Genomic DNA, 17230 nt, shown 5'->3' on the forward strand with positions numbered 1-17230 from the left:
ACAGAGCGACACACACCAAATGATTAAGTTGAAACTGAAACATGATCCGTGTCGGAGGCTTCGGGCCAAGAGAAGACAAACTCGTCTTCCTCGAACGTGCCGACTCCCAAATTCAGCTTTTTGGATCGAGTCCACCATTTAACAGGATAATTCGGGACACTTGGAAACAAATTGCAGATCTGCGGAGATCCGTTGGGAAACGCCAATTTCCTCTCCTTTAATGATCCGGCCTGACTGGAGCACCCTGGTGCGCTGCGCTACAGATAGCATCTTCACGTCTCACATCTTGCCTGTGGAATGCAGAGGTTTGAATAAATCAGCAGCACATTTTGTGATTCTCTTCATGTAATCCACACGTCGGCCGTTAGCGTCCACACAAGCGGTCGTCTGTCATTTCTTTTATGACTCTTCCTGGAATCTCTGCTGTGTGCCGATGAACTCGTTTCCGCGCACAGCCTGGAAGACCTCACAGATGTCCAGAAATAGAAAGAGTTAAAACAGCGTAGCGTTGGTGATCCTGATGACCTGGAGTTACACGTCAGGTTCACAAGTTCCTCCTTGTAATGAACACGCAGAGCAGCTGTGCTGAGGATCGTATCGGGTCATCTTCCTCCTCCTCCTCCATAACCATAATTACCAAATTATTACCACAAACGTTTTTGCCCTGATGCTGAGAAACAGCTGTCCACAGGCTTCCATTGGCTCTTGACTTCGAGCAATAGTGAGGAATGCAGAGAGAGGCTTTTTTAATTAGAAGCCGTGCCACTTCAATGTAGTCCATCTCGACCGCCAAGTAATGCTCCGTCCCGTCAGGTAGGAGGTCTGTGAGGAAATAAATGGGTGTAATTTACCTAGAAGATTAACGATGTGTGTGAAGAACTACGTTGGACGACTGTGAGTTTCCCAGAAAGGAAAGAATTTAGTATTTAGGGTTTTTTCCATCCAATTCTTTTTTCAATTTACGCATAAAAAGGCCGGTTGAGTCGTAAACGTTGGTTTATCAATAAAAGCAAAATGCGACGAAGTGCAATGGAAACAGATTTAGAGAATAGATGATGACGTACGAGAAGCTCCGATGTAACCTTCACATTAATACATGAAACTAACAAAGAGATATCATCAGGCTCTTATAATGGTGGAGGATGGACACAAGGATTCATCAGCATTTCCTTTTTGCCAATTCTTCTCCAAACCTGACGCAGGACCTTTGACAGCATCTCATGTAGCTTCCTGTTTCACTGCATCCACGCCGAAACTGAGGCTGACTTGTCAGAGGTCTCTGGGGTGTGTGTAAACCAGGACAAAACACAGCTATAAAGCTCTTCAGTTTTCCATCAGACACACACACACACACACACACACACACACACACACACACACACACACACAAGCCTGGACTTCCTGTGTTTCGCAGCCTCTCGTAAAAAACACCCAGATGTGAGCAGCTCACCGACGACACTAACCGAGTACAGAGGTGCATTGTGGTGCCGCAAAGCTGCACCCAACTCTTTTAGCTCAACGTCTGGAAGACACACACACACACACACACACACACACACACACACATCCACATCCCCCTACCCTGTTGCTCTACACGTGCAGCTTTCCAGGCACGGGTCATTGGAGTAAACCATCTCTCTCCACCTGCGGGGGATGAAGTGCCATGAGGAGGGGGAGCAGGAGGTTAACCTGTGAGATCATCTCCCTCTGGCTCGCTTCCTTCACCTCCTCCCTCTCCTGTGTCTCCATCTCTCCAGCACCTGTCCTATCGTCCTCTGGGACTCTTTCTGCAGCGTCTCCGATCCACCAGCCCACGGCTAAACCTTTCCCCACGTGTTACAACACGTCCACATACCAACACCCCTGCAAAGGTCGATTGGGAATGACTCTCAAAACGACATATATGACCGTTCTATTCTACGTTGTTGAACGTATCGGTTACACAACCACTTGATTAGGTTACTTAGTCCGTGGACTTCTGGACACAAAGTGTCTGGTTGAAAGTCTTGTGTTTGTTTGACCCAGACTTGAGGGGACTCGCTTTATAGTTACGATACCAGACTTCATTATTTGCTCCCGTCATAATTACGACGGCCACTAGAGGGTGACGGTTGTTTCACTTGTACAAACAACGTACAGCAGCCTGGTTGTGTCTGTGGGGCGGAGCGGCTTTACGTCAAGAGGAGTTTCATTTACAGCACCAGATTTAAAACCTCATGTTGAGGATGAACTCTGAGAGTACGACCTGACACACCTCCTGTGAGGGGAGACAGACAGACACACAGACACACAGACAGACAGACAGACAGAGAGACAGACAGACACACAGACAGACACACACACAGACAGACAGACAGACAGACAGACACACAGACAGACAGACAGACAGACAGACAGACAGACAGACAGACACACACACAGACAGACAGACACACAGACAGACAGACAGACAGACAGACAGAGAGACAGACAGACAGACAGACAGACAGACAGACACACAGACAGACAGACACACAGACAGAAAGACAGAGACAGACAGACAGACAGAGAGACAGAGACAGACAGAGACAGTGAGACAGAGAGAGACAGACACACAGACACACAGACAGAAAGACAGAGACAGACAGACAGACAGACAGAGAGACAGAGACAGACAGAGACAGTGAGACAGAGACAGACAGACAGACAGAGAGACAGACAGACAGAGAGACAGAGAGACAGAGACAGACAGAGACAGTGAGACAGACAGACAGAGACAGACAGACAGACAGACAGAAGACAGAGACAGACAGAGACAGTGAGACAGACAGACAGAGACAGACAGACAGACAGACAGACAGAAAGACAGAGACAGACAGAGACAGTGAGACAGACAGAGACAGACAGACAGAGAGACAGAGAGACAGACAGACAGACAGAGACAGACAGACAGACAGACAGAGAGACAGACAGACAGACAGACCGACAGACAGACAGCACCCAGCCTGCCCCAGAGTCCCAAACTATTTGCTTTAATTTATCACCATCTGTTGCCACGAGACAGAACCCAGACAAAAACTTGTTTCTGCCAAATCTGTCCACAGCGTGTGCCAAGTGTTGCACATGAGAAAGTAAACTTGAATTCCTTCTCGACTTCAGATGCATTTCAGTGGATTACACCTTTACACCATTTACTGAAACTCCACAAGGTTCAAGTCCAACATTGGTGCTTTGACTCACGTAACTGCAGCCTGTCCTGCGTGATCTGCCGGGAACACGGGCTGGAGGCTGACAATGAAAAGCTACCTAAGAGCATATTCACTCATCATGACTCATGCAAGTCATATTTAGTGAGTATAAGTGGGAGGATTACAGTGGCAAGTGTACAAACTCAGAATTTCTCATTAGACAGCCTCAGTCATTCCCCCTCCGCTGCATGTTCCAGAGAAGGAGACGTAAACAGACGGAGAGACGGAGAGACAGAGAGGAAATTAATGTTGAACTTGCGATTAAGTTTTAGACAGAAGAGCATGAAAGGCGCTGAGGGAATAATGGAGGAAGGAAGAAAATTGAAGGCACAGGGAGACTAAAGGACAGTAAAACATCCTCTTGAGGATGAAAGGAGGAAGAGGATGCAAGGAGACGTAAAGAAAACACATCGATGTCTTCTCTCCTCTTGTTCGGGAAACGGCTGGCTCAGCAGAAAGCTGCCCGTCTGCCAGGAAGACCAATTAGTTAGTGAAAGCCGTGTTTGTGCGATGGGCTCTCTCACAGTCTCCGGCTTCACGTCGTAATACCTGCTCTGGTGTGTTTTACCCACCATTCAACGTTACTGCCTTTCTTCCTCTTACGTTCGCTCCTCTGTGCATCCTGTTTGGAATTTGCGATTGTACCAAAACGTCCCCCCTCACCCAGTTTCCTTCTCTTCTCTGCAAATTCCTGCCTGCCTGCCTGACTGTAGCGTACAGCTGGCTCGACTTATGGCCGACCCCCAGTCTGCTTGATAAGCTTTGGTCTTGCGGCCTGGGGGCTTTTCAGCCTTGTCTGTTCATCTAAAGCTGCTAAAGAAATACCAGCGTTGTGCAAAGTCAACTGAAGTGGAAAGATCCTCTTAATGTGTGAAAGTGAGCGTGGTTGTTGAACTGGTTGGAAACAAGTCCTGATGCGCTTTTGGATTTAAAAAGAACTGAAGCAATCGGTTAATTCTCCCTTTTAATTTCCTGAAAGTCGAGGTTTGGTGAATGAAACCCGTAAAAGATTCAAACCTTTTTAATAAAGTAGAAACTGACTCAAAGCACATTTTCAAAACGTCCAGCGGTTGTTTACCTTGTGCTAATGTTGCAGCTTGTGTTATCACTGTTGAAGTGTGTGTGTTCACACTCTTTGTGTCTCATCGTGCGTCTCTGCTTCCTCTCTCCTGCAGTTCAGTCCTGTAACGTCAGGTGCATGAATGGAGGCAGCTGTGCAGAGGACTCGTGCTCCTGCACAAAGGGCTACACGGGAAACCACTGCGGACAGCGTGAGTGGATCAGCACACCTCTCTGTAAAGAGTCTTTAGTTATAAAGCATTTCAAATTGTCCCCACTTTGACTTACTGTACATGTTTCCGTCTTAATATTTGGACCTCATAAGTTTGCAGCTCACAAAGCCTTTTGTAAGACTATTGGTCCGGCAGCAAGAAGAATCAGAGAACAATCTGTGTACTTAAAACTGTAAGATCTATTGCCAAATACAGAGCCATGTCATCAGCGAACATCCTCACAGATATACAACATGCTCTCTCTTCCTCTGCCCCCTGTAGCCGTGTGTGAGAACGGCTGCCAGAACGGCGGGCGCTGCATCGGGCCCAACAGATGTGCCTGCGTCTACGGTTTCACTGGCCCGCAGTGCGAGAGAGGTGAGAGCTCAACCTGCTGTCTGTGTTTCTTCATCTCCGCTCAGTCTCTATAGAGACCCTCACACTGTCCATCGTTTTCATGTTGCAGAGCAACGTAGCAGTAACTTAACATGCTGTACATGTCGATCACAGATCTCTGCATCGAGGGATAATAACTAACACTATCTTTCCCACCTGTAAATATTATATGCATTCCTTCTTCTTTTACTTTTAACTTGGTGTGTAAAACTGACGAATAACAGCGACCACTACTACTGTATGAAGACTTCGTCACAACACGTCACGCTGCAACTTGCTCGGTTCTCCTTTTCCATGACGAAGGACTGAAGTCTGTATATAAATATATATATATATATATATATATATATGAAGTATATATAACATAATAAGGCTTCTTGTTGCTCCTGAGGGACCTGCAGGCTCTGCGTGCACAGCTCTCCACCAATCACAATCATTGTTGGTCAGTCTAACACGTCGAACACGACCTGAAAGAAGCGAAGAACAGAAGAGTTCTTACAAAAAGAAATATTTCAGCTATAGAAAAGAACTTCATGTGTTTGATCATATTGCGATACTGTACGCACGCACGCACGCACGCACGCACGCACGCACGCACGCACACACGCACGCACGCACACACGCACGCACACTCTAATGTTGAGGCAGATGTCACAGCAGGAAGGCTTTGATGTGTGTGAGTGTTGCTCCTATCAGTCCAGACGGACTCTGTCAGAGCTCGTGAGACTTCAGGATGACTTCATACAGTTAGATCCGGCAGTGGGCGTTCGTCTCCCGAGCTTTGAACAGAAGCCTGTGTGTGTGTGTGTGTGTGTGTGTGTGTGTGTGTGTGTGTGTGTGTGTGTGTTTGTGTGTGTTTGTGTGGTGGGAAGTGATGGCGGCGTGTTAGAAGTAGGTGGTAACGTCTCACAGCAGATGGGAAAAATACCTGGATTTCCGTTCACCTCAGTTCACCTAAAACGGGAGTGGAACCTTCGCACATCCAGACCAAACTCCCCTTTCTGTGACCCTCCCCTCCCACCTCCTCCTCCCACCTCCTCCCACATCCTCCCATCCCCTCCCACCTCCTCCCACATCCTCCCCTCCCCTCCCACCTCCTCCTCCTCCCACCTCCTCCCTCCTCCTCCTCCCACCTCCTCCTCCTCCTCCCACATCCTCCCACCTCCTCCTCCTCCCACCTCCCCCCTCCTCCTTCTCCCACCTCCTCCTCCTCCCACATCCACCCATCCCCTCCCACCTCCTCCTCCTCCTCCCTCCTCCCGCATCCTCCCACATCCTCCCCTCCCACCTCCTCCCCTCCCTCCTCCTCCTCCTCCTCCTCCCTCACCTCCTCCCTCCTCCTCCCACCTCCTCCCTCTTCCTCCTGCTGTTACAGACACTGAGGGAGCGGAAAGTTCTTTACCTTTGATTTCACTCACCTCATTCGTCTGCATTCCTTTTCCTACCTAAGTATGAATGTATGCTTGTATAAAAAACAGCCATTTTCTTCTGTCTTCTTCCCTTCCTCTCATTCATCTCATCTTAGGATCAGCGAGGAAGAGAAAGGAGAGAAGAGGAAGCGAAACGGAAGAGACAAGGCCGAGAGAGAGGAAGAGACAGGAAGCGCTAGGAAGAGAAGCGGAAGTAAAGGAAGCGAAAAGGCCTCTCACTTTCTATCACTCCTCTCCCCTCTCTCATCTTACTATCATCTTCTCTCCCCTTCTAGCATCGGATATCATTTAATATCCCCTTCCTCTCATCTTCTCTCATCTTCCTCTCCCCTTCCTCTCCCCTTCTCTCATCTTCCTCTCATCTTCCTCTCCATCCTTCAGCGTATTACTCTATGGAACTCTGGGGTCTTGTTTCCGTGTTGGGCTCGAGTTTGTCCGAGGGAGACATCTGGCAGTAAATACCCCCCCCACAGGACTGACAGACTGTCTTTGTAAAGCGATCGTGGACATTTCCCGATGAGCATTGGAGCAGGGACAGAGAGAAGGAGGGAGGAGGAGGGAGGGACAGAGTGAAAATGAAAATGGACTCCCCAGCTGTGTACACAAAGGCTGCAGGAGGGGAGGACAAACACGCTGCATGAGACCGCTGGACCTGCAGGTAGTCACGGGGGAAACACTTATAAATCTTTGTGTGTGTGTGTGTGTGTGTGTGTGTGTGTGTGTGTGTGTGTGTGTGTGTGTGTGTGTGTGTGTGTGTCTGTGTGTGTGTGTGTGTGTGTGCGTGTGTGTCTGTGTGTGTCTGTGTGTGTGTGTGTGTGCGTGTGTGTCTGTGTGTGTCTGTGTGTGTGTGTGTGTGTGTCTGTGTGTGTGTGTGTGTGTGTGTGTGTCTGTGTGTGTGTGTGTGTCTGTGTGTGTGTCTGTGTGTGTGTGTGTGTGTGTTCTGGTGCCAAGTATCCATCAGCCAGAGAGGAGTTGGGCTTCGTTTGTCAAATCAACGGCATAATTCATAAGAAATCACATTAGTGACGGCCGGCTCCAGAAGGATCCCAGCCGCCGTGCGTTGGATAAGAAAAGCTGGACGTCAACAATTTGAGTTTAATGAGCTGCAACATATTTATATTCACCTTCCTCGTCACCGCAGCTTTAACAAACAGGTCACTCAGGACATTTCTATCATTCAGTTTGCCAGAACAGAACAGTTTGTAAGACAAACACAATCATTCTCCAACTCAGAGGAACATCCTTCGGGATACTCTTAGATAAACGACCTGTGTGTTTCTTTAATATTGCGTTTGGCCTGGACGGGGCGTCCCCGGTGTAACCTTCAGTGCGGCTCCGCTCGTGGTTTCACAGTTTGTGTGAGAGTCCATGAGTCAGAGGATTTACGGTGTGATTCTGTGAGAAGACTGCAGATGAACTGTGATTGTGAAGGCGTGTGTGTGTGTGTGTGTGTGTGTGTGTGTGTGTGTGTGTGTGTGTGTGTGTGTGTGTGTGTGTGTGTGCGCCTCGGGCTCGTTGAGTCAGTCATCCCTCATTAAATGCACGCTGTCATTCTTCAGCAGCTCCATGTGCAGTATGTTTTACTTCTATACATGTGTGCGTGCCACTCATACCTGCTCTGTACGTGAGCTCCACATCCTTTCACCTGCACGCACACTAAGAGGGAGGCGTGTGTGTGTGTGTGTGTGTGCGTCAGGGGTGCCGACTCGACTCACAGGACTTGGACTCGAGTTCACATGTGTGATGACTTTAGACTCGACTTGGACTTTAACGCTGATGACTTCATTTGGACTTGAGCCTTGAGAACACTTGATACTGAGATGAACTGAGATGACAGGTCGCGGGAGAGAAGCATGTAGAACTAAAACAAGAGAAGAGAACTGTATTGTGCATTACATACGTTTTAAAGACAATAAGGAAACGTAAAACACAGTGAGAGGCAGCTAAAATACACAAGTTAAACGTTACGTTACGATCTCTAGTTGGAAGAAACCCAAAGTTTGTTTGTTTAAAAACTACAGAACTTGGGACTTGAGTGTAAAGACTTGTGACTTGCACTGACTCGGTCCCCGCTCTGGTGTGAGCAGAGCTCCGGGTCATACAGCTGACTCGGTCCAGTCTGTCTCTGTGGACGTACACAGGCTCTGTGCTGAGTCCCCGTCCAGAGCAAATAACAGAGGAGCAGCTCTGCCCCCCCAGCAGGCGTTGACGTCAAGGGCATGTTGAAGTTCTGCAAGAGGTGGAAGCTGTGCTATTTCTGCTCTGTTGACTCTGGAGTGGACAGAACATGGCAGGACAGGATGGCTGCGCTGGTGGAAGGGTGGGACTCCGGGGCAGGCGCAGGTCACTCTGTGGAAAATACTTCCAATGACAATTTAGTTTGAGTCAGCCAGTTGGGAGCCGAGCTAAATTAGATTAACAGCGAGTCTATAAATGATAAACTAATGCAGCGTGACTTAATGCAGACCCCATATGTGTGCTTTCCATACGCAGGAATTTCTGCTGCAGGACACGCAACGAACCCAAACCAGCAAATATGAACTCATGAAGTGACTTTAAAACTCCGTGTCTGCAGATGTGTGTCCCCACGTTAACGTGCGTTCTTCGTCATCAGGAACGTCACGTTTCACGGGCTGGTTTCAGAGTCTGCTTCTCATCGTGGCCGTTGACTTGATGATCTTTGGGAGGGAATTATTCATTAGGTTTGTTCAAATCAATACTCGAGTAGCGATGAAGTAGTCTTTGATCTGATGGAAAATGAGCCAAATTACTCTCGCTGCAGTTCAGACAGCACTACCCACCCCCCCCCCCCCCCCCTTCACTGAATAAGTAACGTGTCCCATGAGTGGTTCTTGTTGATGGAGCCCGACTGTGAGTCTGAGGCTGCAGTATTGTTCCACTGCTGGACATTGTTGTGTTGGCAAGTTTCCCAAAACACACACAAATAGCTGCAGAAGTCAACATAGATTTGACAACACAATCAGTGAGTTACAGAATGCTGTAGAGCAACGTAGAGCAACGTAGCGCTGCGACAATGAGTCCGTCAATTACACGTTAAATCTTTGTTCGTGCAAGAATGTCCGAAAATGCTGTTTTTATCAGCCTCTCAGATATGGAGATTTTAAATCATATTCAAGATAATATCTGTGGGTTTCTGACAAAACAAGACATTTAAAAACAAGTAAAGACATTTAAAAACATTTAAAAACATTTAAAAACATTTAAAAACATTTAAAAACATTTAAAAACATTTAAAAACATTTAACAACATTTAACAACATCACTTTGGACTTTGAGAAACTGAAATGGACTTTGTTCATACAGCAGTGAGCTGCAGGCTTTCAGATCTCATTAGATTGCTGAGAGCTTATCGCTCTAATTTCCATTCTCCCACAGTTGTTATACCTTGTGTGTGTGTGTGTGTGTGTGTGTGTGTGTGTGTGTGTGTGTGTGTTTAGTCAAGTTTGGGTGACTGCCTTTGGTGTGGACTAAATGAAAGGAGCAGACTCGTTGAGGGATGATAAGGGATAAAGGAGAAGAGTGATTTCAAGCTTGTTGATAGTGGCACTGATACTAACAGAGACCGCTATGATGAGGATAAACATCCCTCACACACACACACACACACACACACACACACACACACACACACACACACACACACACACACACACACACAGAGGATGATTGGAAAATGTCGCTGCTTCTGAACAGGTGAATAACATCATGACGTTTAGACTCAGTAAATCTTCCAGCTGTATAAAGTCTGGAGAGGACATCTGGTTTGAACACATACACACACACACACACACACACAAACACACACACACACACACACACACACAAACACACACACAAACACACACACACACACGCACACACACACACACACAGAGGCGAGTGTGTACATATTTCTTCTCCTAATTCATTTGTCCTGTTGACCTCCTGTCATAGGAAAGTATGTATTCATGAGATATTGATTGTCATAAACTCATATTTCACGTCTCTTATCTTCCCAGTCCTCGTCTCCCGGGAGTTTTCATAAATACTTCAGAAGTTATTAATGGATCTGAGATGGGATTTTGTTCCTCCTCTCTCGTGCGCAGGTCAGCGCCCCCGTCCCATCTCCTCGCTCCCACAGATGGATCCGGTTGATGGGAAAAAGTTTCCCCAGCAGAGTTAACGTTCCAGACAGGATTACATATTGTTCACCTCCAACACTATTTTATCTTCCTGTAATCCAACTTTCATCAGAGCAAAGAGTAATGCGCTTTGATGTCTGATCGTGTTTCTGCAATGTTACTTATTATCATGTGCTTGGCTTCACACAGAAACATCGTATGTGAAGGGTCAGACCCGGGTACCACGGGGATGTCTGGGTAATCTCTGTGGACTGATATAGGTGAAAGGTTACACGTGCTTCAAACTGAGTTACATCTGGCTGCCATTCCCAGAAACCTTTATTAGAAGCTGTGATGTTTATGAAATAAAAGCTTTATTAACATGTAGGAAAATGACTTCATTCATAGAGCTGGTTGTGAATGAAACTGGAGACGTGTGAGACGGAGGATTTAAAGAGGAGACGAGATGTTTTCGATCTATTGAGCAATTCGAACACTAATTAGACAAAATGACTTCCGAATGTTGTCAGCGGGACAGAATCAGGATGCAGGATCGCTCCCTCGTTCTAACCTGCCCGAGCTCTGCTCGCACACGTCCGCTGACATGCATAAAACACCAACATGTGTGTACCACACGTACATGTATGCACAAGGTGGAAACTAAAGAACACTCTCTCAGTGGATTGGGACAGTGTGAGCTCCAGTCTTTGGCTCGACGCTGCAGCTCCGACAGATGCTGTGTTTTCCTTCAGGCGTGTGTCTTTACACAGACATGTGTGTGTAACAGAAAGAGAGGAGAGTTGGCCAATGTTTGAGAAAGCATGTGCATGCATATATATTTAATTCAGCGCACATGCATACGCTGCTGAACTTGGCTGCTGAGTGCGACCGTCTGCTGGAGGATCAGAGAAGAGTCCAGTCTCTATAAGACGCTGTGCATTGTTATATAAATCAAAAACATTTGTTTCTTTTTTATAGTTTTCCTTCTTTTTTCTGTCCGTTTGAACAGTTTTCAGTTTAAATATTTGATCAGATTGTCAAAACAAGACAATATTTAAGAGCATTGGTTTTAAGGTTTAAGGCCAAAACACATATATATCTTTGTACTTCCTCTTTACTGCACCGTCCTGCTGTCGTAAGTGCACCAAAGGTGTATTGATTCGCAGCTGAAAATAGTCCCCAACAAATGCACGACTCCCCTCTCTTTCTAAAAACAATTTGTTTCAGGAAAGCAAACGTGAAACTATATCTTTGTGTGTGTTTTTTAAAGTATTGAGAGATGTAGCCTCGTTCATAAGACCTTGTTGTTCAGGCTCTAGTCTGCAGGATTATTCCTCTAACATGAGTAAATGCATGTGGTGTGTAAGTCGACCACAAGATCAAAAAGCGTCTGAAAGGCAAAGAGAGAGTTAGAAGTCAGACAGACAGGAAGACCTGAAGCGGGCAAAGAGAAATGAAGACAGATGGAGGAGAGGGAGAACGGGCGTGAGCTCCAACCTGCACTCTGCATGCTCAGTTTGACCTACTTTCCTTTGGCTTTCTCTTTCTGCGTCTCCTGCTCGTCTCTGCGATCCTTTCATGAAGCACAAGGAACCAATAAGTCTGAAGAAGGACTCCCAGCAGACACTGATTCCTATCTTTTCGTGGCGTTCTGTCCTTCAGAGCTCTCCTCCACGTCTCGCTGTCACAGCCTTGGCTAGCCAACTGTGCAGTTTGTCTTTCATCTCCCCTGTGACAATCTAACAATCTGCTGTTTTAATGAAGGCTGTATTAAGTTTGGCGCCACTGCAGAGAACTTAATAAGGGTTTCTCCCACAAAGGAAGCCATCATTACGCTATATGTGATTGAAAAGACGAAGATGGTATTTCTGAAATGGTTTCAGCATGAGGTCATTGTGCCTGATTTGTGAAGTGCATTTAACAAGATTAGGCCACAGTTTCTCTGGCAGCATGGAGACGAGGTGGCCACTGAAGACTCTGTGTTCTCATCATGTGTTTACTTTCAACATCTGCTAGAATGTGTGTATTTATCTTCACTGTTGTTGCCATCCTTCCCCAAAAGATAGGATCTGCAATATCAACACATGAGACATTTGTGTTCTGGGTAACACATGTCATGTGACTCCCACACACAGAAGGGCATTGTCCTGAAGAGGGAGGTTGTTACAGACAAACCACCTCCGCTGCTTGTACTGTTGAAGTTCTGGAGTCCAAAAGGTTAACTTATTATCTCAGAGACAGCGGAGGATCCCTGCAGAAAGAAACAATCTGGAGGTTTTGCAGTTTAATAATAAAACCCCACTCTCTCTCATGTTGCTACCAACTCTCATATTGTTCTTCTTAAGTCCTTGTAAATCCCGCTACTTGTAAATGGTCCTTTTTCATGAGCCGATTGTTGACTCAAAGACTAAACACTTGAAACAATTAAACTGTGAGGACGTGTTTAAAGGTCCCGTGAGTCATCTATTTGAAATCATTCCTCCATTTGTTGTTTGAGCGAAAATAAGAAAGAAAGAGTCCGTTAGTTCGATATGAGAGGAAATATGCCTTTGAGGAAATTCCTCAAATATGTAATCTGGTTTCATTTAATGCTGCGCCAGATGTGTTGGAGGAAATGAATCACCGCTTTAACATTTAATCAATCAGATGTGAAATCACCGGCTAACAAAGGATTCTTTCCTCCGCAGACTACAGGACGGGGCCATGCTTCACCCAGGTGAACAACCAGATGTGCCAGGGCCAGCTCAGTGGAATCGTCTGCACCAAAACCCTCTGCTGCGCTACCATTGGTCGAGCGTGGGGCCACCCCTGTGAGCAGTGCCCCGCCCAGCCACACCCCTGCAGGCGCGGCTTCATCCCCAACATCCGCACCGGAGCGTGCCAAGGTCAGATTAATCACACGGCTGTCTCTCTTGTGAGGGGCTCCGACCGCCGACACCACCTACGTAACTCCAAGCTAATTAAAAAACAGCCGAAGATGTGGATCTGGGTGGAGCTGAGGGAAGCGGACACGCCATTAAATATACATAACTTCAGGACTTAATATGATATAAGGGGTTAGTCATGTAAAACATAAGTAGGGAAATGAGCTACAGAGGCTGTAAACATGTTTGTTTCTGCTGTAAAGCTTTAACATGGAGGTCTATGGAGAATGACTCACCTTTGGAGCCTCGTGTGGCCATTAGAGGAACTGCAGTTTATGGCACTTTTATTGTTTCTGCCCCAGAGGTTGTTGCTTGTTAGACACACCTGGAAGATCTTCTTTTTAACAGTGATGAAGGAGGACACACACACACACACACACACACACACACACACACAAACAATCCCCATAATAAACAACCATTACTTTATCCGTCATCATCTCAGTTGCAATTCCTGCCCACAACATCCTCGAGGTCGTGTTAACAGCATGTTTACATGCACACAGGTACATGGAGTCCTGATACTTATCTTCATGATCTTATTAAGCAGAAGTCGTGAACATAAATCTCCATATCCCTGTAAACATCGAACAGCTGTTTCCCTGCAATAGACCCACTTTTTTAGGGGGGACAGGGGATCTCTAGGGGGAGATAGGAGGACCACAGTTTAGGCCACATAGTGTACAGTGAGTTTATAGCTTATAAACTTTGTGTTTCGGTTAGGCATCTATTCAAATGTTGAAAGTTTAGCGTGTATAAGAGCTTCAAACATTTTGAGGGAAATATATGACGGCCATTCCCGTCCTCAACAATGTCTCATAAGTTCTTTGGGTTGATACAAATGAAAAAACCTTTTTACCACTCAGGTGTTGATAAAGATGGTCAAAAATCCCTAAACAGACCCCAAGACCTTGATGAACACCATAGAAAAATCCCTGCTGTAATTTCAAATAAAATATTTTGGAAATTTGTAGATGAATTGCATTTTTGGGCAATTGGATGGCGACCACTTCTGTTCTGGAAGCTGCTCAGAAAGCCCCTTATTATAATGTACCAAAATCAATCCATCAATATGCAGAGGAATGCCTCTGGATGCCTTCGGCCTCTTGTTTGTGGTTGTACAGTTTCATGAGGCAGTGATTATCCTGGTGGTCGCATTTTATACAGCGAGGTCAAGTTTCAACAAAGGAAATGGCTCCTATGGGGAATAACTACAGACATAACAGAATCCAGCAGCCTCATGGCTCCAACAGAGCGAGATATGGAGATTATAAGAGAGAAGCTGGAGGGAATATGAACTGAGATTCACCTTATTTATCAACCTTCCTGCCGCTGGTGTCCCAGAGCCCCCTCAGCCCAGACCAGACTCGCTCTGCATGCCTCTCTAATAAGCTATAGCCCGGACCAGACGAAGCAATAAGACTGCATCAATACATGACATATGTGGAGGTCGTGTCCCTCGTTAAACCGGCCCAGCCTGGCTCTTTGTTGCCTCAATCCAGCTCCTCGCACACGGACACGCCCAGCACCACCCTGGGCAGAATGTGATGGTTGACGTGTAGCTGGAGCCGTTCGCAGAGACTTTGTTTTTGTTCTGATGCTCACAGCACCTGGCCACACATCAGCAGTATCAGAGCTACGGACATTAGCTTCATGTATTTATCCTGGGAAATTGGGGATTATAGAAATCTCAAGTGTTGTTTACATTCGCGTAAAGAAAGTTACACATGGTGGGCTTAAACCAATACTTGTTGGACTTCATTGGCACATGTGTTGACAGCGTGTGTGTACAAAGGCTGGTTCCAGGTATCTGAACCTCGGCCCAAAACCTGCCATTCGTCCAGCGACTCAAAATAAAGGTTGAATGAAGTGAAACAAAAAGGCCATTCAGTCGGTATAACAGGCCAGTATGTCCAGGTGGCTCTGTTTTCATGCACGTACCAATGTAGCAGCAGTCACATTGATATTTATTTATTGTCGGGAGCAAGTCCATCTTTGTTTGCACCGAACCAACCAGGGCCGGACTTTACCAGGAGGCATTTGAGGCAACTGCCTGGAGCCAACTAAAAGGACCCCAAACAGCTTTAGGTTTATTATGAATAATGTTACATTTGTGACTTTCTGGACCTGCGAAAGGCCCTCAATGTACTTTAGAAATATGCAACTCTACTATACTCTACTTCTACTTCAGAGGGAAACGTTGAGCTTTAGGTAAATGTAAGTACATAGTGCAGATAATGCCTCTCGTTCACCCTTCACTTTACACATTCTGGTTATTATAAGGGCTGTGAAGGATGTAGTTCGGTACAACAGCTAAGAATACACTGGATGTACCAACAAGTATTGATGTACTTACGCCAAATGCCAAAACATTTGTTCAAATACATCAAAGGGATGTGACACAGTCCTCAGTAAAATATAATAAAACCACAATCCACCAGCTATATGTATGAGTCTGTAGACAGTATTTTTTAGGGTAATGACATCAGTATCTGGTTTGTATTTAGCTCCACGACTTCCTTCATATGTTCGAGGTATGTCTCTGTGACCCACATGCCTCCGCTCTTACTTTCCTTCTCACTGTCTGTCCTTCCTTCTCTCAAGTCTCAAAAGAAGCCTCGAGCAACGTTTCTCTGGCAGAAGTACAAAGCACACCGGACCATGAATCCAAATGTCCAGGCTCCACATCAGGATCTTGGCTGCTAGATTCTTTCTTTCCTCAACACTAGAAACAAAAGAAAAGCAGAGATTGATTGATTTATAATGCCTGGGTCCTGCTTAGTGACTGACAATGTGGTGACTATAAACCCACTGTGTGTGTGTGTGTGTGTGTGTGTGTGTGTGTGTTCCAGGATCAGAGATATTCACAGTTTCTTACAGGAACCCGCCCTCGGATATATCCCCAATAACGGGGAAAGTGACTCACATTGAATTCTGGCAAAAAACGTACATTTAAAAAGCCATTTCCTGTGAACTGGAGCGGGTCTTTCTGGAAGTGGTCTTAGACATCACAGCCGGCGCCAAGTTACTTCTCCCTTTACCTCATCCCCTTTGCAAAGATGTAGAAAAAGAAGAATCAACAGTGTTTTAGCGACTAAAGGGTGCCAGAAACATTAAAATGTGCTTTGAAGCACAACTGATACAAACGCATTATTTTATAGAACGCACATTGTTTGAAGTGCAGCCGTGTAACATGCTGCACATATATTATTAGAAGCTTTGATCTTTTCTTTCGTCTTCTCACGGATGTGTCTTTCCTTCCTTCTCTTAGATGTGGACGAGTGCCAGGCTGTGCCAAATCTTTGTGCCGGAGGAACCTGCATCAACACTGTTGGCTCCTACGAGTGTAAATGTCCCGCCGGCCACCGGCAGAGTGAAACCAGCCACAAATGTGAAGGTGAGTCTCATGTAGAAATGTTCAACAATTAAGAAAGAAACCAACATAATTACGTTGAAAGGAGCCAGTTGAGGTGGTTCATCTAGTAAGGAGCCACCTGGGCGCCTCCCTAGGGAGGTGTTCCAGGTACAGCTGGGAGGAGACCCCGGGGAAGACCCAGGACTCGGTGGAGAGATTATATCTCCTCACTGGGAACGCCTCGGGAGAAGGGAAGGGAAGTTTGGGTTCCTTAAAGGAGCTGCTGCCCCTGCGGTAGACGATGGATGGATGGATGGACCAACATAATGATAATAAAAATGGTTCTATTTCGGAAATCGAAGCTGGGAATGATGTCACACCAAGTCGGAAAACCCAGCGCTAACCAGGTTAGCATTGTTAGCAACACCAGTTGATAATCATGCGGTATTATGCAAACACAAATACCGCAGCAACAGATAGAAGTTGGACAGTAATGTGTGTACGAC

General features: G+C 46.2%; 1 protein-coding gene across 1 annotated transcript in view; it reads left to right on the top strand.

Moving 5' to 3' along the window:
• The window catches only part of fbn2b (fibrillin 2b), a 70485-nt gene that overhangs the window by 15261 nt on the left and 37994 nt on the right, over positions 1-17230 (top strand). Inside the window, 4 exon segments of the mRNA XM_029430079.1 lie at positions 4403-4498; positions 4781-4876; positions 13133-13330; positions 16641-16766. Coding sequence (XP_029285939.1) covers positions 4403-4498; positions 4781-4876; positions 13133-13330; positions 16641-16766 — 516 coding nt within the window.

This window comes from Cottoperca gobio, chromosome 4 (assembly GCF_900634415.1).
Source record: "Cottoperca gobio chromosome 4, fCotGob3.1, whole genome shotgun sequence".
NCBI classification, from domain to species: domain Eukaryota; kingdom Metazoa; phylum Chordata; class Actinopteri; order Perciformes; family Bovichtidae; genus Cottoperca; species Cottoperca gobio.